The sequence below is a fragment of the Rattus norvegicus genome, chromosome 7, assembly GCF_021556685.1.
Source record: "Rattus norvegicus strain SHRSP/BbbUtx chromosome 7, alternate assembly SHRSP_T2T, whole genome shotgun sequence".
Classification (NCBI taxonomy): domain Eukaryota; kingdom Metazoa; phylum Chordata; class Mammalia; order Rodentia; family Muridae; genus Rattus; species Rattus norvegicus.
Genome location: NC_141540.1, coordinates 31,176,263 through 31,201,376, shown reverse-complemented (window position 1 = coordinate 31,201,376; position 25,114 = coordinate 31,176,263). Strand labels below are relative to the sequence as shown.

The window sequence follows — 25,114 nt, the reverse complement described above, 5'->3', positions numbered from 1 at the left end:
GAAGAAGAGAGAAAAGTTTCTTTCACACATTACCTGCATCCTGTTTTTCAAGAGTCTAATATTCAGAAGGCCTCTCCCGTCCTCCACATGAGCCACTTTATGCATCCATTTGTGGTTTTAATCTCCTGTGACAACAGACAAAGAACCAGGTATAGTGATGGAAGGATCGTTTAAGACACTCTACCATTCTATCGAAAACATGCTATTTCCTGATGATGAATTCTGATAACACACTTTATACTTTTCCAAAATGTAACGCTATCTGTTTGTAGGCTGGGGCTCTTTTGGATTTGTTGATTTTGTTTTATTTTTTGCATTGAAATCAATCTCCCCCCCCCCCTTTCTGACAAAGGATGTGGTCATGTTGGGCCTCAAACTCAGAGAATCCCCAATACTGGAATTGCAGGAGTGTGTATTTTTTTTCAAATCATTTTCAGGGCATAGAAATTCAATTGTGAGAAAAAAAAAAATTCTGTTTGTGTCCTAACATACTCAGGGCTGTTAGGACAGGTTATATACTTAGAGGGCTGAGACTATCCTCAGACAGCATGGAGTCTCTGGTAGAAATTCCCCTGCTTTCTTATTTCCAGCAATGCTTGGAAAGTTTCTCACCTCAATTTATGACTTTATTCCGCTACTATTACAGACCCAAGAAACTGGTGCCGTGTTTAAACATGAACCATGAAGTAACCTACATCAGTGCTCCCAGACCATATATCATTCTTATTTGGTTCCAGATGAAACCATTTCTTATCCCCTTTGAGGAGAAAGCTGTTCTTTCTTTCATCGTAATCTTAAATGCAAGCTAACCAGGCTCCTAGTAGTGCCTAATTATATATGTGTCTGGCCATACTGGTGATCTTTAAGGTAAGAAGTTGTACATCTTGCTAATACACACAGCTATCCTTCCTTCTTCCTTTCAAATACCTATGCCTTTAAGGTTTTTCGCCTTACTGCACTGGCTTGCTTCTCCAATATGTAAGGAGCCATGGTGGTATGCATGGCTGTTTTCCCCAAAAGCAGATTCACTATGAAGTAAATATTAGTAAATCCATACTTGTGTATCCCTCACTGTGGGTTCTAGAAGATTCTAGGGTTGTCAAACTGTTCTAAGTACACAGGAAAAGGTCAGGACATTGGGAAACATTCTGGTCAATTAAAATGTCTTAGAAGACAGGCATGGTGGCGCATGCCTTTAATCTCAGTGCTTCTGAGGAAAAGGCCAGTAGATCTCTAAGTGATCTCTAAGTTCAAGGCCATCCTGGTCTACAGAGTGAGTTCCAGGTTTTCTGTAACACAGAAAAACCCTGTCTAAAAAACCGTGTGTGTGTGTGTGTGTGTGTGTGTGTGTGTGTGTGTGTGTGTGTGTATCAAGCCCTATATTCCAATCATTTCCTATGTTTTCTACTGTTGTTCATTTTTGATACATAATTCTTCATTTGTAGTTCTAACACTTGAATCTTAAGATATTTCTATCACAGAAATCGAGATCTAAAACTGGCTACAAAGGGTCAAATAAGTCAGGAGGGAAAGAATGAGGTACAAGAAATCAGAGGGGGTAGCAGTGAGAGATCAGTAGAGCCTCACACTCAAGGGATGAAGCCCACAAACATTCAGTCTGCCCACAGGTCGGATTTTCTTTGTTCTTTCTGATCTTTAAAAGAATTGATGTGTTCCCATGCTCAGGTGCAATGTGCACCATCTTTATCTTTCTTTCTTTCTTTTTTTTTTTTTTTTGGTTTTTTTTTTTTATAAATTTGAGCTGACTCCCTTCTATTTGCAGTTTATAAGATCCTTGTTTTTTATTTTAAACTAGGAGCAGATGGTGAATTCTGTTCAGGGTTTTAAGACGATCGCATTTGCATTTTTTTACCTGTTAATGTGGTATTGTGCTAGCAAAGTTTATGACATTGAGCCAGTCGAGCATTCATGGCCATGGTGTGTTTATCAGCACTAACTGGAATGTGTTACTCTCATAGTATTTTTTTTTTCAGTGACCATGAGTGAAATTCATCCTACCACCACCTTATTATCTTTACATTTTTTATCAAGGTTATGCTAGTCCCATAAGAGTACTTAGGAAATTTGCCCTTCTAAACCACTGACAGGAGTTTATACATAATTGGGTTGCTTGCCTTATGTACGTGAACTGCTGACTAGACAACGTGCTCTCATAGACGCTGTTTGTTCTTCCCTGGGGGAGGGGGTGCTTTGTTTTGCTTTGGAGACAAAGTCTTGTTATATAATATTGCTCGGACTATGACTCACAGTGTAAACCAGTCTGCCCTTGAAGCCTCCCGAGTGCCGGATTAAAGGCGTGCTCCACCATGCCTGGCTAGGAGGCATCTTTCACATGAAACCCATTACTTGGTACACTAACCTAAGGCATTAATTGTAACGACAAACAAGACATCCGACAGCTATCCATTCCTCCTCAGAGAACAAAAGATCCGTGTTTCTAAATTCTACTTATCTCAGGCTGTGTTTCTGTAGGGTACATTTTCCTGGGTATCTACCTTTTTTCTTTTTTTTTTTCTTGAACTTTATCATTTCTGTGACTCATCTCGTGTGTTTTCCCCAGATTTTATTAGTGAGACATACGTGCAACTAGTGACCTTCCTCGTTTCTACTAGCTCCACCCATTATTTCTGTTCATAGCCGTTTGTGTCTGAATTGCTTATAACTTCCAGAATAGTACCCAACGATGGTGACAGTGTCCGAGTGTGTGTGTCTAGTCTGAGTCCCTTAGCTTTTGTTGTTACGTATGACAGTGACCCTTGGTAAAATGGACACTTTATCTCAATGGGGGATGGTAAGAGAGGATGATAGGGTCAGAATACTAAAACGTGTTACATGCATGTATAAAACTGCCAATAAAGAATAACTCTTGTACATTTGTGTCTTAGAGTAGCTACAGCCATAGACTGACCAAAAGCAACCATTGGGTTAAGAAAATATCCCTACAGGCCGATCTTATGGAGGTACTTTCTCCATACAAGTGTGGCCCCCTTCTCGGACAACACTAACGTATGTCAGGTTAACAGGAATTAACAAGGACATGGGTCTTGGATGAATTTGTTTATCCTACTCCTAAAGTGCTTAATGCTAAACTATCAGTAAACAGTATCCATTTAATATATATACCCATGCATTTAATATATCCAAAGTTTCCAGAACAGTAACATACATATGTATGAGTAAAATAGCTTGTTGGCTTTGCTTCATTATTCTTTTCCAAGTGAAAACACCATATGAATTGGGAATGTCTCATCAGCTTTCATGTTCCATAATTGACTGTACTATTGTGAATTTTCACTTAGCAATCTTTTGCATTTGAAAGCTCTTTCACATGCTAGAGCAAGAGAAAGTTAGTTCCCGTACCCTGCTTTTTGGGGGACTATAGGTACCATGGCTTCCGTTGGGCTCCACAGAGGACAAACTGAAACAAATACCAGGGCTGTAGAGATGGTTCAGCAGTTAATCACACAACTGCTCTTCCAGAGAACCAGGTTCAAATCCCTGTACCCACGTGGTCTTTAACAACCTTCTATAACTCCAGTTCCAGGGGATCTGACACTGTCTCATGCTTCCGTGAGCACTGCACACATGAGGTCCACAAGTGCACATGCATGTGATATACATACATGTATGCAGGCAAAATATTCATACCCAAAAATAAATAGTCTTATCTTAAAAGAGAGTAAAATGTAGTAAGGGTCTTTCTCTCCACCTTTGTTGTTGTCTTGTGTCCTTCCCTGGGCCCAGAGGTCCCTACCTAGAGCTCTTGCTTCTCCATGACAACCAGACTTTGTGGCTGCAGAAGCTAGCCCTGCCAGACTCTCCTATCTAACGTACAGGTAAGAGATCCTCATTGGTTTTGATCGCCAGTATTAGGAAAAGCATTCTGCCTTAAAACAGAAATGTCATTCTTCAATTCATCTTTTCTAAGACACTTTGCACATATCAATAAAACTGATGATAGGCAAAAATCAAAATGTGCCTTTAGTCTACGACCCAGGACTCCGAAGAGAAAGAGAAGATTTAGCTGAATGTGATAGCATACACTTATAATTCCTGCACTCAGGACCTGGGGCAGGGAATTTATGATTTCAAAGTTAGCCTGGAGTTGGTGGTTTGAACGAAAATGGCCCCCATAGGCTCATGAGAAGTGGCACTATTAGGGGGTCTGGGCTTGTTGGAGCAGATGTGGTCTTGTTGCAGGAAGTGTGTCACTGGGGGTGGACCTTAAATTCAGAAGTTAAAGCCAGGCCCAGTGTAACACCCTCTTCCTGTGTTCTGCCAGTCCAGAAGTAGAACTCTCAACTTATTCTCCAGCACCATGTTTGCCTGCCCCCTGCCACGCTCCCCACCATGACAATAGTGCACTAAACCTCTGAACACAATTAAATGGGTTCAGCCTCAATAAATGCTTTCCTTGCTGTGGTCATGATGTCTGTTCACAGCATTTGATCTGCATAAAGCAGAGATCAGGGAATGAAGGAGAGGGAGAGGAAGAGAGAATGAGATAGAATCTATCTCCTGAATTCTCAAGGACTCTTTCCCATTCTCAGTTTTAGGTGTGTGTGTGTGTGTGTGTGTGTGTGTGTGTGCATGCGTGCGTGTGTGTGTGTGTTTGTATGTGTTTGTATGTCTCTGTATATGTGTGTGTATGCTTTTGTGTGCCTGTATGTTTGTATATGTTTGTGTGTGTGTTTGTATGTGTATCCATGTGTGTGTATATGAGTGTGTGTGTGTATATGAGTGTGTGTGTATGAGTGTGTGTGTGTATGTGTGTGTTTGTATGTATTTGTATGTCTCTGTGTATCTGTATATGTGTGTATGCTTTCGTGTGTCTGTATGTTTGTGTATGTTTATGTGCGTGCTTCTGTGTATATTTGTGTGTTTGTATGTGTATCCATGGGTGTCTGTATATGAGTGTGTGTGTATATGAGTGTGTGTGTATATGAGTGTGTGTGTATATGAGTGTGTGTGTGTATCTGTGTACGTATGTGTCTGTGTGTGTCTATGCACATTTGTGTTCATGTTTGTATATGTCTTTGTGTGTGTTTGTATGTGTCTGTGTATGTTTGTGTGTATGTCTGTGCGTGTCTGTGTGTAATTGTGTGTGTGTGTGTGTGTGTGTGTGTGTGTGTTCTTAAATAGATTTGCCAGTCATTTGTACATTGTCTCCTGATTTTCAAAATTCAGCATTGTGGAAAGCAACTATAATAACCTCACCTGCGCGCCATTAGAGTTGCTTACCCCCAAAATACCTCTAGACCCATGGCACAGTTTCCTTTTTGCTCTCCCTGCCAGCCCCTATGACCTCACACACAGTTTCTTCTCTGCACTATTCTATATGTTCCAACTCATTCACTTCGTTCATTCATTATGACCCTAAATTGTTCCTTTTTGAGGAATGGCTCCTAGCTTCCTAAGTCTTTCTCTGGGTTAATCTGACAAGATTGAATCACATTCCCAGTTCCTGTGAAAAAGCTGGAAATCTTACTGGCCAAGCTTTATGTCATGTCAAATCGCAGGTCTCCAGAAAGCTACAGAATGACTGCCCCTATGCCACCCAGAGAAGTCAGACGTTTGACCCTGCACCCAGTCATTTAGCCCCTCCATTTAGCCCCTCAAAAATAGCTCAAAATTAACACACTGAAACTGAAGTCTGGATTCGCAGGTCACATGCTGGTTCACACCTGCCTTCTCCGTGTACCACATGTTGAACCGAGCATGTCCTTGCAGCTCTTCTGTCTGCATCCCAACCACAATTATTCATTCCACAGATCTCATCATTTCTCTCTAAAACAGATCCAAAGGCCACCCATTCCCCTTACTTCCTTTATCACAGTTTAATGCAAGACATCATATATGCCTTGTCTGAATGACGGAGGTGGCCTCCCCACAGCTCTCTAACTAGCCATTGCATGACTAGTCCTGCCAGTCAATCCATAAGGACTCTACTCTCATCTCATGATTTGGTCAGTGCCCTTATAAAAGCTTGACAGTGTGAGTGTTTCTCTCTCTCTCTCTCTCTCTCTCTCTCTCTCTCTCTCTCTCTCTCTCTCTCTCTCTCTCATTTTAGCAGACTCTTGCCCATGTGCCTTCCTGCATGATGCGGTGGCAAGAGCATAATGCTCTTGAAACAAGCCATCAGAACTACAACCCAAATCAGTTTCCATTCATTAGTATCTGTGGCGTTCTGTTGGGCCACCGCAAAGTGAACTAAGAAAATACTCCACGTAGGAGCAGCGATTATCTTAAAAAGGTAAACCCAGTCATAAAAAGCCCCCCATATCCTCAGCAGTTCTCCAGCCATTCCTTCACTGCCCCACCCAAGGCTTTCCTAATCTGAGCCTAGCCTAGCCGCTCTCTCTAGTCATCTCATCATTCTTCCCAGTACACAAGGCCCCAGACATGCAGCCTTCTGACAGTGGCATGAGGCTCTTGCAGCCTCTGCTGGTCACAAACACATGGCTGTTTGCCTGGTTCCCCCTGCTTTTTCACTGGGTTCGGACTCTGGTCTCCTTTAGTTTTTATCCTAGGCCAAGAGAAGCTCACCCAGTTTAAAACTATGTCTTGGTCTCAATGCATTGGGAAAGAAATAACAAAGACCACAGGAAATGCCAAAGTGGGAAACAAAGAAAAAAGAAAGATCTTCAAACAGTATGACTACATCATAAAATTAAGGGACAATAAGCAGCCGTGTATGGTGGTGCACACAGTTAATTCCATCGCTCAGGAGGCAGAGGCAGAGGCAGAGGCAGAGGCAGAGGCAGAGGCAGAGGCAGAGGCAGAGGCAGAGGCAGAGGCAGAGGCAGAGGCAGAGGCAGAGGCAGAGGCAGAGGCAGAGGCAGAGAGATCTCTGAGTTCAAGACTAGCCTGTCTAACATAGCAAGTTCCAGGCCAACTGGGGCTACATAAAGAAACCTTGTCTCAAAAAATAGAAAAAAAGAAAAGAAAAGAAAAGAGACAAAGAAGATAAACATAAAAATAGTAGCACTCTAAGAAAAAGAAAGACAATCCCACAATTTTTCAAAAAAACACAAATGTTATACATCCTTTAAGTGAATGAACATTCTAACCACTTCTTTCTAAGGATTAAGTAATTATTACCAATTCTCCTGCCTGGGAGGTTTGTATGAATTGTCTATGTTTGAAGTCGAGTGAATTCCACTGTTTTAAGAATGTAGCAAAAACATTGGCTCAAATTGAGTAAAAAAAGCATTTGAAAAAGTCATTAAGAGCCCTTAGAAGAATTGCTTTTTTCCCCCTGGTTGTAAGTTTGTATAGCAAGGATCTAAGACATGTTTTAAAATAAAGCAACTCTCTCATACAGCCTTGGGTACATGAGGCATCATTTTTCAACAATGGCCTGGCCTTCTTGGCCTCTCTTTGTCCTTCAAAATGCCTCTTTGTAAATCACAGGTGTTCGTGGGCAGAAAGACCATCAGAGAGGAGTTTATTAAGAGTTTTTTTTCTTTCCCACTTGTTCTAAACCTGTTCAGAGTGCTTTATCCCACACACCAAATCTCCATAAAAATCAAGAAACAAGAAGTTTTCTGTAAGTCTGCCCAACAGCCGCACTATGACATTAGTTTCGACAGCTCTGTGACCCCGTATTGTCCTAACTTTATTCACTAGTCTCTTTTTCTCTTTCTTTTTCTGTTGCCTTTTTTTTAAAGCCTTTATTGGCATTCGGCATTTTTTATCTACTGTAAAATAAAAAGGAGAAGGATGGCTTTTTTAAAGCACTCTGTGTGACAGTTTAAAAAAGAAAAAGAAAGCTATCTACAGTTACTGTAGTAATGGTTTAAGGGGGGGGAAGCACCTGCAAATCAAAGAAAGATGCTGTGGCACTGTCCCCGACACCCCCCACCCCCACCCCCTTCTCTTAAAGTTATTTCGTGGCCATTATAGAGTAGACCTGGCAATGAATTTATGTGACAGCTATGAAGTTAGTATTAAAATTGTGAATACTGCCTAGATAGTTTTCATGGCCTTACTATAAGATAGCCCCAATTTGCCACACAGCGGTGAATAGGGTACAGAAGGGGGTGTGTGTGTCCAATGAATGGGAGGAGGGTGTGTGAATGGGAAGGCTTCCCGGGAGGGGCAGCCCAGTAGTCGCCAGAGAGTGATTTATTTTTGCCAGTCCAGAAAGGAAAGTCCGAAGAAGCAGCAGCCTGAAAGGCCCTGAAGCACTGGGGATAGGGGGTGTCGGTGGGGGCGGGTCCGGGGACGGGGACGGGTGTCTTTACACATTTTGTCATTCCAATGCCAGTTCTAGAAGCAGGGATCAAGGCTGGGCTGTGGTAAACCCATTCCTCTAGTCTTCCCAGATCAACCATGAAATGCCAGCAGGGAGCAAATGTGGGGCCTGCTACTACAGACCAGGAGTAAGGCAAAAGAGGGAGGGTGTCAGCCTTGATCCACTTGGAGAGAGTTCGGAGAGAGATGAAGTGTGCTGGGTGTGAGGTGGGAGAACTCTTCAGAAGCCAGGAGGATTTGGAGAGGGCATTCAGGGAAAAAAATGAGGTGAAGTCACTGCAAAGAGCAAAGGGGCGTGCCCAGGGCGCCCGGCCCCGCCCCAGGCCCCTCCCCCGACCCCTATTAGCATGCGGGCAGCGCGGGCCACGGGGCGGGGGCGGCGCAGTGGGATCGCTGCGCTGGGCGCTTTGTGGGCCGCGCTCGCCTCCACGGGGGACCATCTGCTCGCTGTCAATGCATCACCTGCTCGTCTGGGCTGTCGCCCGGGCAACCGAGGGCGGGGGAGATTAAGGAGCGTGTGCGTCTCGGTGTGGGCACTGGCTGTAGGGGCGGGGGCTTGGCGCATTTCTGTCTCCTCTACCCTGGGACTGGTCAAGCCGGGTGGAGACGGTGGGGGGCGGGGGTTGACGACCACCAGGAGCGATCGGGCTCTTCCGCTCGCCGCCCCACGGCCCATCCCGAGAGCCACCCCCACCAGAGGTGGCTGGAGTCTATAGAAGCCAAAAGCACAGGGTTCCCTTCAAAGCAACCCACCTCCTCTATGGCCATACCAGACCCACGACGTCTCTTCTACCTGTCTACGTGCAGCAGCAGAAGCCCTATCCTGTGCCCGCCACAGCCTTCTCCAAGCGAGCTGGCCCCACACTGCCCAACCCTTTTGGACACCTCTGGGCACCTTTCCGAGAGCCCCTCAGTCTCCGGGCAACCACAATGGGGCCAGCATCGCAAGTGGACCCTGCCCCGCCCTGCCACCAAAGTCAAAGACAGTGACCACATCTCTTATCCGAGTCTGCTCCACCACCCAGCCCCAAGCCCTGGACAGGCCTTCAGCTTAAAAATATGATTACCTTTTGTCAGCGAGTTGGTTTTTCATAAAGGAGGTAGTTCTAGCGGTTAAGGAGGGATTTTTTTTTTAAATTGAAGTCCCCTACCAATCCCACCGGGCCTCTCCCTGGAATCCCAAGTAAAAAGGATAATGGCGCTACAGTCAACAGCAGGGGGCAGAGTTAAGCCATAGATCGGAACAGTGCCCTTTTCCTTCAGCCTTTGAGCCAGTCTCAAATTTCATGAAAGTCCAGAAACTTGCAAGTAATTTTATTCCAACCAGTCAAGGATTTAGCTGTACCCGCAAAGGCAGTTCACGTCTGCCTGGGAATTTTATTCAGCTTAGCAGAAAAAGACCTATGAATGCTGTGTAAGGTTCCATGAACTGCAACCCAAGCCAAGACCTAGGTTTAGGTTTGATTTTGGTTTGAGTTTTGAATTTGGGCTGGGGTAATGGTGATTGGATTTTTGAGACAATGTTTCACCTGTTAGCTAACACGAACTGGCCTCAAACTCACTAGCCAAGTGTAGCACTGAACACATTTCTTAGCCTAGGCTAGCCTATAACTCATCAGAATCTTCCTATCTGAGCTGCCCCAGTTTGGGGATTACTCACACGGGAACTTAATGCCGGCAGCCAGTTAAGATTTTGTTTGTAGGTGGTGCCTAGTAAATTCATTTAAATTAAAACAAAACAAAACAAACAAAAAAACTGTTCTAAAGCCAGGAATCCCAGCACTCCTTGTGAGGCAGAGGCAGGCAGGTCTCTGAGTTCGAGGCCAGCCTGTCTATAGAGTGAGTTCCAGGACAGCCAGGGGTACACAGAGAAACCCTGTCTTGAAAATCAAAAACAAACAAACAAAATGTGTGTGTGTGTGTGTGTGTGTGTGTGAGAGAGAGAGAGAGAGAGAGAGAGAGAGAAAGAGAGAGAGAGAAAGAGAGAGAGAGAGATGGTTTTTGTTTGTTTCTAATGCTTAAAATACCCTTAAAACAAATCTGAAAGCATGCATAAGACTCTTAACTATCATCCCAGGTTTTACAAGGATGAGACAGAAAGATCTCTGAGTTCCAGGTCAGCCTAGGCTATGAATCAACAACAAAACAAGACAAAAGGCCAAGTTGGACCCTGGATGACTCAGAGCTGTTGTGCCCAGAAGCACTTAGACAAGCTAATAAGCCATGTCAAAGCTCTTGACAGGATTGTTAAGATGCCTCTAGACAATAATAGCACCAGTTCCACAGCTCCAACCCAGAATGTGGTTCACTGAAATAAGTGGCTATTAAGATCAGGTGCCAGCCATGGAAAATACATTTCAGTGTTTGAATAGCAAAGCAGCTACAAAGTAGACCCGGCATGGCATCCCTGCTAAACTAGGACCCTGGAGTTACAAATTTTGAAGTAAAGGCAACCACAATACAAGTGCTCTTCTGTTTTGCACATGTTGTTTTCTTGGGACACTTTGTAGCCTAGGCTGGCCTCAGGTTCTCAGGTATCCTCTTATCTCTGCCTTCCAAGGCTTGGCTACCAGCTACAGTGCACACATGGTAACCTTGGGGCACAACTTCTATGTCCAAGTGACCAGATACAGCTGGAGGCCACTGCCTGCAAGCTATCATCAGGCGAAGGGAAGATGTTGGGGGGTGGGGGATAAATGTCTTATTCACAACTCATACTGTGTAGAATATTTTCACATCAGCCAATTATGGGTCATTGGTCTACAGAATAATGTCAAAGGAAAGTAAATAGTCAGCATCTATACGAGAGTTCTAAGTTGATCCTTAGCCACAACTCTTTTGAGTATCTTTGAGCTGAAAAAGCCTTATGTCTTAGGTAGACCTCATTCCAGGGTCTGGCAGCTGTTGCAGAAAAAAAGGTCATTATACTCTTTGCTTGCTTTAGGGCTTTGTCATGTACATACTGGACAATCTCTTTCTCTCTCTCTCTCTCTCTCTCTCTCTCTCTCTCTCTCACACACACACACACACACACACACACACACACACGCCCACATGCATGCATACAAAAGTTATCTCTCTCCAAATCAATTCTTAATGTTGAACTACTTACCTCAAATTTTCTCTTGCGTTTTCTTCATTTTCTTTCCTAACAGAGTTTCTGTTCCTTGCCAGGAAGTTTGTTATCCACCTTGCTCAGCTTCTCAAACTAAAATCCAACTAAAGTCTATCAGCAAGTCCAATTTCTATCCTCTAATCTTTAAATGCAACTCGAGAATCAGATTAACCTTTGATTAACTTTCCTTAGTTTGCTGTCACTGGGTAGCCAGTGACGGTCCCGGTGATGTCATTTTCAGTGATTGCCCCCCAGAACATGACCTACTAAAGTATCCTTAATATGCAAGATAAAGGTGAGCTATCAAAATCTCTGTGGCCTTGATAAAATAGGTACATGTGAGAAGATATGCAAACCTCCTCAAAGGATAAAAAAAAATTCTGCTTAGCCAAAACTACTTTTAATTGTGACTCATAAAGGAGAATTCTGAGAAGCAAGAGTTCTCTTTGAGGTGCACAATACTTTCAATATATATAGAATCAGTGTTCTCTAGAGGAACATAATTGATAATAATATATATTCTATTACATATATATGGGAGATTTATTCAGTTGACTTATCCCATAAAGCTCATGTAGTCCAATGAAAGTTCATTCCACAAAGCTGGATGCCTCAGCAGTCCCAGTGTGGCCCCGAGGGCTTGAAGGTTCTTAAAACGTCACTGATCCTCAGTCCAGATTGAAGGCCAAGGCAGTTCAAATCTGGTGTCAGAAGCAACAGCACCAACTACAGTGGCAGGCAGACCCTCCAGTCTGGAGTTTCCGGAATGTTGGCTGCACAGCACTAATTATTCACTGGAATTCTTTAAACCTGGGCTGCTGCTGGAAGATCGTGTCAACATGGCGGGGTCGGGGGAGGCATATCTCCTCTCCTCAGCCCATCCTCCCTGGAAATGCCACACACACACACACACACACACACACACACACACACACACACACACACACCAGAGAGAGAGAGAGAGAGAGAGAGAGAGAGAGAGAGAGAGAGAGAGCGCTAGTCACAACAAGCAGCTTCTTAGTTGAGTCCTGATGCGGTCAAGTCCACAGATGAACATCACTTAGAAAAGCGATGGGTTTGAGTCTGATTATTCCACCTGAATACAAGATGACACATGGCAGAGACGGGTAGGACTCCCTCAGCCTCTCAGAGGTGCCCCTTAGCTTCCTACACATACACAAAAAAAATATCACTCAGTTGCCTCTGCCAGCGAATAGCAAATAAAGAGAGCTTTGCCTCAACGACAGACATCAAACTCCAACATCATGTCAAGCAGGCAGGATCCCTCTCCTCCCTGAGCCCCTCGATGCTTACCAGAGTACACAGATCTCTCTCTCTCTCTCTCTCTCTCTCTCTCTCTCTCTCTCTCTCTCTCTCTCTCTCTCCCCCCCCACCTCGGCATTCCAGTTCACTCCAGCAATCCCAGATGACACTAGCTGGTGTCAAGTTGACAATGTTATCCAGCACAGACATACTAGGTGAAGCCGAAATAGTGCCTAATACCTTGTCCCCTGCCTACAGCCTCACCAAACAGGCACCGCTGACCCACCCCCACCCCCTCAGTCCCTTAGAACCCTGAATACCAGGCCTAGGGACAGGGAGTCCTCATCAACTATATGAAGACCGACACCAACAGTGGGCAGAGAGGGAAAGAAGTCAGGGCAGGCAGAATGCTATTGGATTTGCTCCAGAACAGAGGGAAGACGCCCGCTGAGACCAGCAGCATCGCTGTGGGATGGGAAACAGAGGGATTTTGAATGGAATCTGATGTGTTATATATGGCCACATAGGTACAGCCTTCCTGCTTTAAGGTAATTTTACCTCTAGAACACTAAGTTTGGAGACGGTAAGATTATTGATATGTGTGACAGGCTGAGCCACTCTGGACACTGTGAAAATGGCTGTTGTGTGTGTAAAATGACATATATAGCAGGCTAGGACACTGGGACCCTTACTATGACCGACGCATTCCTACATTTGCAAAAGTTTAGGAACACGCAAAATCCCTTTGCAAACTGTCCTAATTTTAAGCTGCTGAGATGAGCAGCTAGGAGGTAAAGACAGAAAAGGGGGGTGCAGAGCTAAAGCGTTCAGCTCACCGTGACCCGAGGATTCATATCAGCACCTTCATGACCTTTCCTGAAAGTCTTTCAGAAGCAAACTCTCTGGTGGCTTGCTTAAAAGTCATAAAATCCATCCATATTCACTTAATGGGTGCTGGCTAGTTTTACGTCAACTTGACATAAGCTAGAGTTATCTGAAGGAAGGGAACCTTAACTGAGGAAATGTGTCCTTAAGATCTGGCTGTAGGGCATTTTCTTAATTAGTGGATAATGGAGGGATACCCAGCCTGGAGTGAGTGGGGATATCCCTGAGCTGGCGGTCCTGGGAACTCTAAGGAAGTAAGCTAAGCAAGCACGGAGAAAAAGACCATAAGCGGCGTTTCACCATGGCCTCTGCATCGGCTCCTGCCTGCAAGTTCCTGTCCTGTTTGAGTTCCCATCCCGACTTCCCTCAAGGTGATGTGGAGGCGTAAGCCAAATAAACCTTTTCCTCCCCGAGCTGCTTTAGTCACGGCATTTCATCACAGCAGCAGCAGCCTAAGGTAAGATGTTTGCCCATTTGAAGTTCCTCATGGACAGAAGGTCGTGGTTTAAAGGATCTAATGCTTCCGGATTGGGTAAAGGATAGGTATGGCCTCACGGGGAAGCTGATGGGCGAGAGGCAGCAAAGGGAACTATGAAGGGAGAGAAATTCTTATAATGGAGATTACCTGCACTTAGCCAAAAGTAAAAACTATAAATATTAGTCAGCCACAAGTCGCTGGAAATCAATATTACTTTACCACAAGAACGTTCTATAATTAAAAGGGCAGGGGGTTATTGTACTGTATATATTAGTATAATTGCCACCAATAATATTGGGTGCTAACAGTTCTCCAGGGCTAAAGAGAACACAAATCCCCAAACATGCTACTTAGCAGAATGTAACACTTACCATCAAATTTGAATGATCCTTCAGATAACAGGGAAAGAAACAGCAGAGTACTCGATGCATGTTCCTGTTTTTCAACATCAAGAAAAGTCTGGGGAAGAGACATTAACTGGGTCTCCATCTGAGGCAGACATTTGCTGGCCACTTTGTGTATACTGTGTCGTCTAATCCTTGCTTCAAACCTGTAGGGGGGTAAATCACTATGACATTTCAAAGAGGAAAGCATCCCAAAGTTGGGTTTCTTGAGCAAGGTAAAGTACTTTGCAGTTGGCAAAATCATAAGACCATGTATCTAGAATGCTTAGAGACGCATCCATGAGGGAAGCGTCTCCCAGAAGAAGGAAGGGTTGTGGAGAGGGTGTGAGGGGTAAGGAGTAGTTTCCAAGGTTCCTACTTGGGAAAATTGAGAGTAGCTACACTTAGCAAGCTAGGAAATAGGTTTTAGAACAAGGAACTATTGAATTACAATGTTGAAAGACACAAATGGGGACAAAATACATTTGCTCTCTCCTTTATCCTAAGGCAATAGAGTGTCCTACTCTGAAACGATGAAGAAGAGATCATGTCTTTGCTCAGCCTGGTGGCTCTAATTGTACTTCTAGCACTCTGGAGGCTGAGTCAGGACTGACGTGAGTTCAAGATCAGCCAAGTTATGCAGAGAGTCCCTGACTCTTAAAAAATAAATAAAGTTTCAGTTTGTATGGTTTGTGAGTCAGAAAGGCTTCCAACGCGGGTGTCCAGAATGAGAAGTTGTGATTGGGTGATTGCCTGGTTTCCCCCTTGCCTGGAGTCTAAAGTCTAAAACCCTTACAGGGTTCCTCTCATCCCACAGTGTCCTGGTAAATATTGAGTTAGATAAGGCCCTGACTTGTAATGTTTGCCAATTTCCCTAGTGTAAATATTCCCACTGTGCCTGATCTCAAGCTTGCCCGTCATTCGGCGTGGAGTCAGGACAGCGTGTGCAGAATCAGCCATGCGTGCAGAGTGCTCTAGCATACACCACCCTTGAGTCTGCTAGACCTGCCTTTCTCTCCTTCCTGCTCTTCTCTCCCATGGAGCTGTTGGATTCTAGAGAAGGCGGAGGGGACAACTCTAGATACCACGTTCATTACGGTCACTGTTGCAATGTGGGTTAAAGTTATCTGCCTCCGAGTAGCTTGAAGCATAGGAGAGGGAGATTTTTTTTTTTAATCCTAGTTTTTATTTGGGCTGGCTTGTCACATTGTCTCAAGAGGCCACCGCCTGGAAGTTAAAAGTCAAATCTAGCCCCAAAACACATTTTTTTGAGCTCATGCTAAATTTAAAAAAAAAAAAAACTCTAACTAGTTTGCCAATATATAAAACTCTGGAAAAAATACAAATTTCTAGATTATCTCAATCTTTCCCATTTAAGTGCTAATATCTGGAAGGCAGGAAGGCACCTATGCCTAGGACAAGGAAGTCGTTCAAACAATGCTCCGAGCATCCTTCAGCCCACCGGGCTGCCCTGCTGCCCTCAGTTGCTTTATTAGGGCAGTCTGGAAGCCATGCCATCTGAACTCTCTCCTCCCTTGCAGCTCCTCCCTCATCGTCTCTCAGTTTCTATAAGAATCTTTCCATCTTTGGGCTCTACGTTCACCAACATTTTTGGTTTGTTTGTTTTGTTTTGTTTTCTCCTGAAACACTACATCCTCCACGCTTTTCGCTTAGCCATCTCCGTTCTAGCTTACTCAGATTTTCCACTATGAGTGCTCAGTAAAACTCCCAGTGTTCTCCATGGCTCCTCCTCACGTCGCCAGTGATCTTTAGGAACATAGATCATCCACTGGAACGAGGCTGAGGTGGTAGAGTTCTTGCCGAGCATGCACAAGACCTGGGCTTGACAGCAGATTCAACATAAGCCAAGTGTGGTCCACACCTATAATCCCAGCTCCTGAGAGCAGAGTCAGGAGAATCCAAAGTTGGAGGCTAATTGTGACTACACAATGACTTTGAAGCCAGTCTGGTGTACATAAAACCCTGTTACAGACTAAAAATAAAGTAAAATGATAAAACTGGGAGATGACTGCCTGGGTGAATGCTTACCAAATGAACAGGAGGATCTGAGTTCAGTACCCAGCATCCATGTGAGTCAGGTCTGACGCTGTAAACATCATCTCAGTGCTGGTGGGACTGGAGACAGGGAAATTCTGGGGACTTGATGGCCAGCCAGTCTAGCCAAACCAGCAATCTCCTGGTTCAGGGAGAGAGCCTGTGTCAAAGCCTAGTGGAGAGGAATTAAACAAGACACCGGACACTAACATCTGACTTTCACACATCCATCCATGCACAGACACCTACAGCTACACACACACACACAAACACACACACACACACATACGCACATACACACATACATACACATACACACACATACACACACGCACACGTGCACACATGTACACACACACACACACAGAGTAAATAAACAAATTCATTTAAGTCAGATCAGGGATTAAAAAAACTCCATAAAATAGCCCTGGACAACATTGGAAAGCCACAACCAATAACTGAAAATAGAATTATGTCAATATCGGACTAATAGTATTAAAACTGTCTTTGGGGCTGGCTGAGACAAACTTTGATCTCATAGACTCTTTTCTAGCACTCTATACATGATCGATTTATTCGTTTCATTTACTTTGTATATTTGTAGAAACCACCATCACCTATGGACACATAAGTCCTTCTGCAACTTCATATTCCTTCAGGGAAACACAGCACAGGAAGGCAAACAGTCAACGGACGCACAGCACCTGTTTCAAGCCTTTGCTCAGTCTCTTACCAACTGCATGACCTTGTGTGAATTATCTGATCTCTCCTGATTGCTAGTTTCCTCACCTATAAAAGGTATTAAATGTTTAAAAATAATAATAATAGCTAATGTTTATAAATGCTTGAATATCAGGTAGGAGAACTAAGCTTAAAGTGCCTTTCATGTAACATCTCAGTCTGTTCTCACAAGAACCTTGGGGAGGGAGGGTGACTAATATGTTTACTACTATTTTGCATATGAAGTAAACTGAGAAGAAGACACAGTTCAGTGATTTGCTCAAAGCTTCATAACTCGTGGGTGAGATGATGCTTGTCTTGTTCTTGGTACAGGAGTGTTGTGTCTGCAGTGCCTTCTCACACCAGGGCTTCTTCAGACCCCCTCTCTGTAGGTTTAGATTTTGCAAAACCTACTTTAACACTCAAACACTTGGATCCCCCTTCTAGCTTAAAGGTAGGGGAGAAAAGAGGGTAAACAGGACAAGGGGATTTGAACCTGTTTAGAAGTAGTTCTTTGGGGAGATTCCAATTGCCATTGTCAGGATACCAGTAATCCAGTTCAGTAGTGTTGAGATACCAAACATGAATCAGCAGCAGTGGCATGATCCAGCAGAAACAGCCAGGCCTCCGTCTCATTGGTACAAGTCAGCGGGAGTGACCAGAACCAGCAGGGACACCAGGAGAAGTTCTCTGCTGTGCCTCAATAAAGTGAAGGTCAGCAAAGACGAGAGACCAAGGAAGCATTGTAAAGCTAGCTATGCAAGCATGCTGTCATTGTCCACGGAGTCCTATTTACACTCTCCAAACATCACGTATCCTCCCATGGGTCTTGCCTCAGCAAAACATCACGTGAATCTGCATCACATGACACAAGTGGAAACTTCCACTTCACCTCAAATCTGAGACATGATGCTCTGGTCATAAAGTGAGTTCCCTGGAGAGTTGAGAGGTGGGGGTGAGGGGTGGGACACAGACTAAATCTGTTAAGTGACCTGCCCCTTCTGAAATCGAGACTCTCAAGAAAGAATCATTTCCTGGAAATTACCCAAATCCACCACTTCAAGATTAAAAATAATAATAAATTTCATCCCCTGAGCCAAGCTTGAACATGTCCAGTCAGCCTCGAAAATGCGTTCCACAGCAAAAGAGCTTCCTTCTGTGAAACACAAGCAATGGCCCAAAGGGAAGGAGCCAGCGGTTGGTACAAGCTTTCCAAGTCTAAATCAGCTCAGCGCAGCTCGCAGCTGAGCAAGCAGTGACTCTTGTCATACATGGTTACTCCATCACTAAAGGAGCTCCTATTTTAGCCTGACTTCCCATTTGGAGCAGCACAATCCAGCTGCCTTGCAGAGTCACTCCCACATGTGGATACAAAGTACCTTAACAGAGAGGCAATCCCCTCCCACACACGGAAGACCGTCCCTGTGTCTTCAACATCTCCAACAGAGTCTTAAACTTTCTGAACCCATGGAGTTCTGCCATGAAAAAGATAACTTTCTTTAAGTCTCCCCACAGCAATCACTTCATTCAGGAACAATGATGAAATTACAATATCCCTGTGTCTCCCTGGGTGCCTTTCCTCTTGCAGTGTGGACTCCAGAAAAATTCGATCACAGACATTTCAGAACAGCAAGTGTCAACGCAAAAGTCGATTGGCTCGTATGTTGCCTCTTTGGTGGCGACAGCCAGGTGGTGTGCCGTCCTTAATCTCCGCCACGCTCACCGCAATCCTCTTCTGTATCCTGTCCTACATATCAGGCCCAGCCCCCGTTCTGCCAAAGAGTTGTGTGTTGCTGGGTGTCCCTAAGTCACTAAGAAAAATATGTTACACTGATACATTGGGATGATACAGGAAGCCTTTCGTTCTAGCTTTTCCCCATGGAACTTAGGGAGAATGGTTGGCCTAACTCTCAAGAGGCCCACGGGCAAAGCTCGGCAACCTTACAATCACAAGAGCATATCGGGGGTAATACGGGAGCACACTGGCAGCCACGATCTTACTCGCTAAAGAAGATGCTCCTCCACACAAGTGATATACGTTCCTGTGTGCAGCTTTCTGTGTGTGGCTCCGACCTCAGCGAAGAGACCTCAAGAGCAAAACATGAACACCAGGGAGATGGTCCAGCCATAAAGTGCTTACCACATAAGCATGAGGAACTGAGATGAATACCCAGCGCCCACACAAAGATATGAACACTTAAAACCCCAGCGCCAGGAAGGAGGAGCCAGGAGGATCCCCTGAGACCTGTTGGCAAGTCCTTCTAGCTAAGTCAGAAAGCTCCATGTTGGATGAGGGGGAAAAAAAAATCTCAAAACAATATATGATAATGAGCTAAGGAAAAGTGTTGATATTAGCCCCTGGCCTCCACACAGGTACATACACAAGAAGACACAAGAACACGTCCGCACACGCAAAGGTGAACGACACCCAGAGTCGTCATACATGTGAGGGCAGGTATGGGATAGAACGAGGCCTGTAACTGGACGAGAGGGAAGGATGGGCTGGAGAAAAGTTTGAGGGAAGAGGAGGAGACGGGAATGGAAAGGGAGGAGACTGGAGGAGACTGCAGAGGGTAGCCTCGGAGAGAACATGGAGGCTGACGTTAAGGTTCCATTCTGTGTATTTACAGGTTGTAATGAATGTTCTTAAGGGATGGATGTGTACAGGGCTTGTATGTTTAGGTGGGCAATTATATCTTATCAATTGGATCAGAGGTTGTGTGTTCTTTCTTGTGGTGAACTAAGTTTAAGAGAGTGTGTGGTGGCTGGCACACTAAGCCGCCACGGAGTTGGGATGCGTTTCTGCCAAGGTATCTAGCAGATATCTTGGGGCACTGTGTATGGTGCAGGACCTAGCGGGGTAAAAGACAGCCTTTTTTATAATTTTACAACAACAGAGTCGAATTCTGCCTCCCATACTCTCACGCATACATACATGCACATGCACTCATACACACACACACACACACACGTGCAAAAAGTGCTGTTACCATGATCTTCTATTGGATTCCCTAATTGCTGGAAAGTCTAAACAAAATGAGACGATTTGTATACATTTATTATGTAGTTAAAATGTATATCTGTCTTATATAGCACAAAATTAACTTACGGATGTAGTGTATATTAATGTCATTCATAATAGTCATATATGTATCATAACAGTTATACATGATATATATATATATGTATAACACATATATGTATTCATGTGTATGAGGGTAAAGGTAATGTGTAACGACGCATCGTTGCACTATAAAACACACCACCTTTAGCCTTCAGTTATAGCCATCAAATAACCTCATGCTGACTCACTCCACTGCTGTCTCTCTTCCCTCCCAATTGCACTCCCACGAAGAGGTAGACCACACATTCACAAAGGGTCACTGACCTGTCACCACGCCTTGAAATTGTCAGGTGAAGACATTTCAGGGAGGGGGGGTCCCCATTGACTAATGAAGCAGCATCCTTGACAAGGATGTGTACTTACCCAGGAAACTTGATTACTCTCGAAGAGGCTGGACAGTGTTACAAGGACACAGCTCTAGGGTCACTTCTACTGGAAGGCCGACTGCTTGCCACCAGGATTCTTCAGTTTGGCAAAGCCGAAACCCTGGAGGTAACCAGATGGGCTGTCATCAGACACCAGTTGAGGAATGATGAAGTTACTATCTGAGAGACCTTGGCCCCAATTTAAATAAAGATCCTCCGGAAGGATTCTGGTAATTTCGGTTCTCTCTCTCCCACTACATTTCCCATGAGGCTTTGCTTTCTTTTGAGTTTTAGGGGAAATGGTCCATGCCACATGCCCTTTGGTGAAACCTTGGGAATTTGTAAGGATGGGGATGCTGGGCTGGAGGTGAACTGATCTGTAATAGGTTAGTGGCCATCACCTGTCCCAACATTCATTTCCCCTACCTTTAGATGAAGATCTGTTGACATTTTATCAGGGAGACCCTCCACCTTTGTTGGCTCCCATTTGCACTGAATTTATTGATGGAGTATACAATCCTTTGACGACTATTTAATGAGTAATAAATGCAGGGTGAACATGTCAGTGTCCTGGGTATTTAGATGTGTGACCTGGGGCATGATGATCATATCAGAAGAGGATTGGTGGCCTCAGGCAGGCCATGGGGGACCAGGTTATCTCCATGAACCCTAACCATTGAAGTGTGGAGTTTCTACGTGGCTTTTCTTGTCATCCTTTGGAAAGGGAACAAAGTCACAGGAAAAGGAGCAGAGAAAGAAAGAGGGGGAAGGAGGAAGAGGAGGAAGAGGAAAGGAGACAAGGAGAGGGGAGGGCAGGAGAGGAGAAGACATAAGACAAGACTAGAGAGGAGGAGAAGGGAAGGGGAGGAGGAAGGGAGCCATGTCTGCTAAATGTACCCCTGGATTTCAGTTTAATGAACAAATTCCCTTTCTTCTTTGAGTTATATGAGATAACTTGCCTCTTACAAAGGAAAAACTTCTGATTAATAAAACCAACTCCATGATTATTAGACTCCCCTTCAACTGAAGTAAAATAAATATTTTTAGAGGATAGGACTTAGAGGATGAGATTGAGGAATAGGATCTTTTTCTGAAGATGAGTTGGAGCTCACCCCTGGACCCAGAGGACCCTAGGAAGGAAACTAAGACTGAGAACCAAAACCCAGTTCTCACCAGGTGTATCCATAGATACTCAATTTTTGAATGGATATTTATTAAGTAAATGCATGGTAGCATGGCAGTCAGTACTGAGACACTGTCATGATGAGGGGCAGTGCCCTACCTTGTGACGCTCATGTTCCAGCACAGAAAACTAGAATACAAGAATGTATTCTGCCTCGTGGAGATGACGTCATGCACGTCCTGGTAAAGGTTTTCTTGAAAGGCAGAGGGCAAATGGAAAAGCCCAGGCAGAAGCCTTCCCACAAGACAGTGTGAGTAGAAAGACAGGGACAGAGAGACGAGATTGAGGTAGGAAAGAGGTAAAGCCACGCCAGCTTTGTAGGAACCCTAGTTTCCACTCTTAATGAGTGGGCTCCATGGGAGGGCTTTTTGGGGGGAACCAGGGATAATACAATTTGACTTCAGTTCTTCACTTTAAAGGACTTTTCAATCATCTGTGGGGTCTCAGCACAGGGTATGGACAGAATCCAAAAGTGTTTTTTCCTACGGAAACTCTACTCAATCTTTTTGGGGGGAAATAGTATGAAACCTTCTAAATCCAATTACCCTGTCATAAGTCTACCATAAATATTTTAAAACAAAGAGCCGAGCACTGACAAACTATTCCCAAATACACCAGTAGAGAAGGGACCCAACACCACTGTTCACAAGTCAATTTTGGTTTCTCATACTCCTAGACCACCCAAGAGCTAAGTAAAGTGTCTGCAGAGGCTTTCTGTAGTCCTGACGGGCAGAGCGGGCACGACACTGCCATCTAGTGTGTGGAGGCCAGAGATACTGCTAACCTTTCTACAGTACACAGGACGGACTCCCTCCACACTCCACTGCACAAACACAACAATGAATTGTCCGACTCGAACACCAACAGTCCTGAGACTAAAAGGCTCTCCATTCTGGACTCAATGTGAGTCATCGTTCTCAGACTTTCTGGTAGTGAATCTTAAACCTACATACGAAATCAAGAAGTCATACCCCGAGTTCGGTCATCTTTCGAGTCGTCCGATACTTGTAAAAGCAAATATTATGCGTGCTGTTTCGAATTTAGGAACAACTCCTAGTGGAGAAAGACAAACGGGGAGGTTAAGGGTCTCAAACTAAAACGGGAGCCGGTTAGGGAGGAGGGTGGTGGAACCAGGCTTCTGAGTTCTTCGCAACAGCAAGGCTCAAGTTTAAAGATAGAGAAGAAAGTGTCACTCTCAGAAAAACAAAAGCCCCAGGTACAGACTGTGCTTGAGGGAGGAGAGCTTTGGCAACCCCGCCTGGCTGGATAATTAAGTGATAATGAATGCAGAGCCCTGCTTTGTGTTCCATTCCCGCACGCTGGACTTGAATCTGAGCTTCAAATGCTAAATCCTTCTGTGCCCGGCCCCTCATCAGTGAAGTGCAAATGGAGGCCTTTGACTGCTCCGGAGGGCAGTCCAGAAAAGTAAAGCTGCAAACACGGTGTTTTCAAACTGCCAACTGTCCAGCGGTGGGCTGCGTCGGACAGACAAACCACGAGTCTTAGGTACAAGACTGCATTCAATAAACAGTGTTTCTCTGGAGTGAGAAAGTGGGGTTAGCGGAGGGAGGGTAGAGGGGGGCGATTCATGCAAAATAGAATGACCGTCTATTTTAAGAGTTTTAATTTTCATTTCCTATAGAAATCGGAAATACTCTCCAGCTATTCAGTTCAAGAGAAACTTCTTTTTGACTTTATATAAATTGCCTTCTTTTCAAAGGGTTAAAACGGAAATTCCACACACTCGAAAACAAAACAAAACAAAACTTAGGAGGGAAAGTCAGTGGGAACTCCGGAGACAGCAGAGCAAAGGTTCACATTCATATAACACTCTATAAACAGACTTGGCTGTCCAGAGGAAACCAGGACTCAGCCAAGGGAGATAAACAATAGGAAGGAAAAGAAAACACACTTGCTGGCCTTGCTAGACCCTCCCCTGCTGGGCACACTTGAGGATGCAGGCTCTCCCACTGCACGGGACTGGTTGATGACGACAAGGTGGTTCAGGGAGCAACTGAAGGACACACAGACATCCGAGCCTGCCTATGGACAGTGCCTGACTTACAGTCTTACAATGGATAAGCTTAAGATTGGAGGAGGGGAGGGGGTAACAGTTAAGCAGATGAATACATAGTGTGCCATTTTGAATTTTGATCTTCCCACACACAAGTGATATAGGCTGTGAGACTGTTGCAGCTTCTATGTGTAGTGTCTCTCTCTGGTGTGTTGAGCTTTGTGTGTACAGATAGTGTGGCTCCTGAGTGGGGCCTGGATTATGGGGCACTAATAGATGGAAATGCAGGGGAGGCCCATCAGGAGAAAGTAGGTCACTGTCACTGAGGTGTATGTCATGTCTCGGTATCTCTGTCTCTGTCTCTGTCTCTGTCTCTGTCTCTCTCTCTGTCTCTCTCTCTCTCTCTCTGCTTCCCAGTTGTCACAACGTGAGCAGCAGCAGCCACTACACTCTCTCGAAACTCAGATGTTCTGCCCAGCAACAACAGAGTCGAATGAAGTGTTTATAATTCCATTTTTCGCCCTTTAAGAATCATCACCAACCAAAAAGAGGAAGAAAAACCATCATAATCAAGGTGTAGCAGAAGCCTCGCAGTAATGTTGAAGGCCAGCAGAAACTACAGAATTGGAAGAAGAAAAAAAAAGATAAACACATTAGTGTGGACTCCAAGCCACGAATTAGGCAGATCGGTCAATTGCTGTATCACCAGGGACTTTAGTTACAAACGACAGACTCTCCTAAGGCCAGCTTAGGTAGAAAAGCTCATTAAAAGGCACTCGGTAGCCCCCAGAACCTGTGGGAAGACACATCCTGATGTCCTCCAGTCAGGATCTCCGTCCGTCCCTTGGGTTTTCCAGTGAACATCACCGTCATGATGCCCAACATCCATCCCTGTAGTGCCAGCCAACAAACTTTTCCAGACACAGCAGACACCATTGCCCCCACCACGCCCAGAAGTCTGATTCCAACCCCAGCCATGCTGCCTCTGCCGCTCCTCATATATATCTGCTTGTTGGGTTGTGCCTCATGGGGGTTACCCAACTAATGAGCCCAGCCACACATCTGCCTGCACCCCTCCTCCCAAGTTCACAATATGAGGATTGTTTAAGTGATTTACTCAGAACCATTCAGAAAACGAAAGTCTAGATATGAACCCAAGCCCCTTCTGAGATGTAAACTCTGTACCTTCAGCCTCGGGTTAAAAGTAGTCCTTCAAGTAGGACTTTACTGTGTCCTAAAACGCCGGCTCACT

General features: G+C 44.7%; 1 protein-coding gene across 14 annotated transcripts in view; it reads right to left on the bottom strand.

Moving 5' to 3' along the window:
• The window catches only part of C7h12orf42 (similar to human chromosome 12 open reading frame 42), a 189,532-nt gene that overhangs the window by 151,372 nt on the left and 13,046 nt on the right, over positions 1-25,114 (bottom strand). For 2 of the 14 annotated variants that reach the window (XM_087558989.1, XM_087558992.1), the window contains exons 2-6: positions 22,820-22,901; positions 20,664-20,786; positions 16,451-16,628; positions 14,390-14,568; positions 34-125 (exon numbers count right to left, since the gene is read on the bottom strand). In XM_087558989.1, coding sequence (XP_087415115.1) covers positions 34-105 — 72 coding nt within the window. In that variant the 5' untranslated portion in view covers positions 106-125; positions 14,390-14,568; positions 16,451-16,628; positions 20,664-20,786; positions 22,820-22,901. Of the gene's footprint in view, positions 1-33; positions 126-9,030; positions 9,228-9,344; positions 9,472-11,389; positions 11,755-14,389; positions 14,569-16,450; positions 16,629-20,663; positions 20,787-22,819; positions 22,902-25,114 lie in introns of those variants that run through there. The other 12 variants (XM_087558991.1, NM_001439940.1, XM_087558996.1 and 9 more) reach the window with 10 other exon arrangements.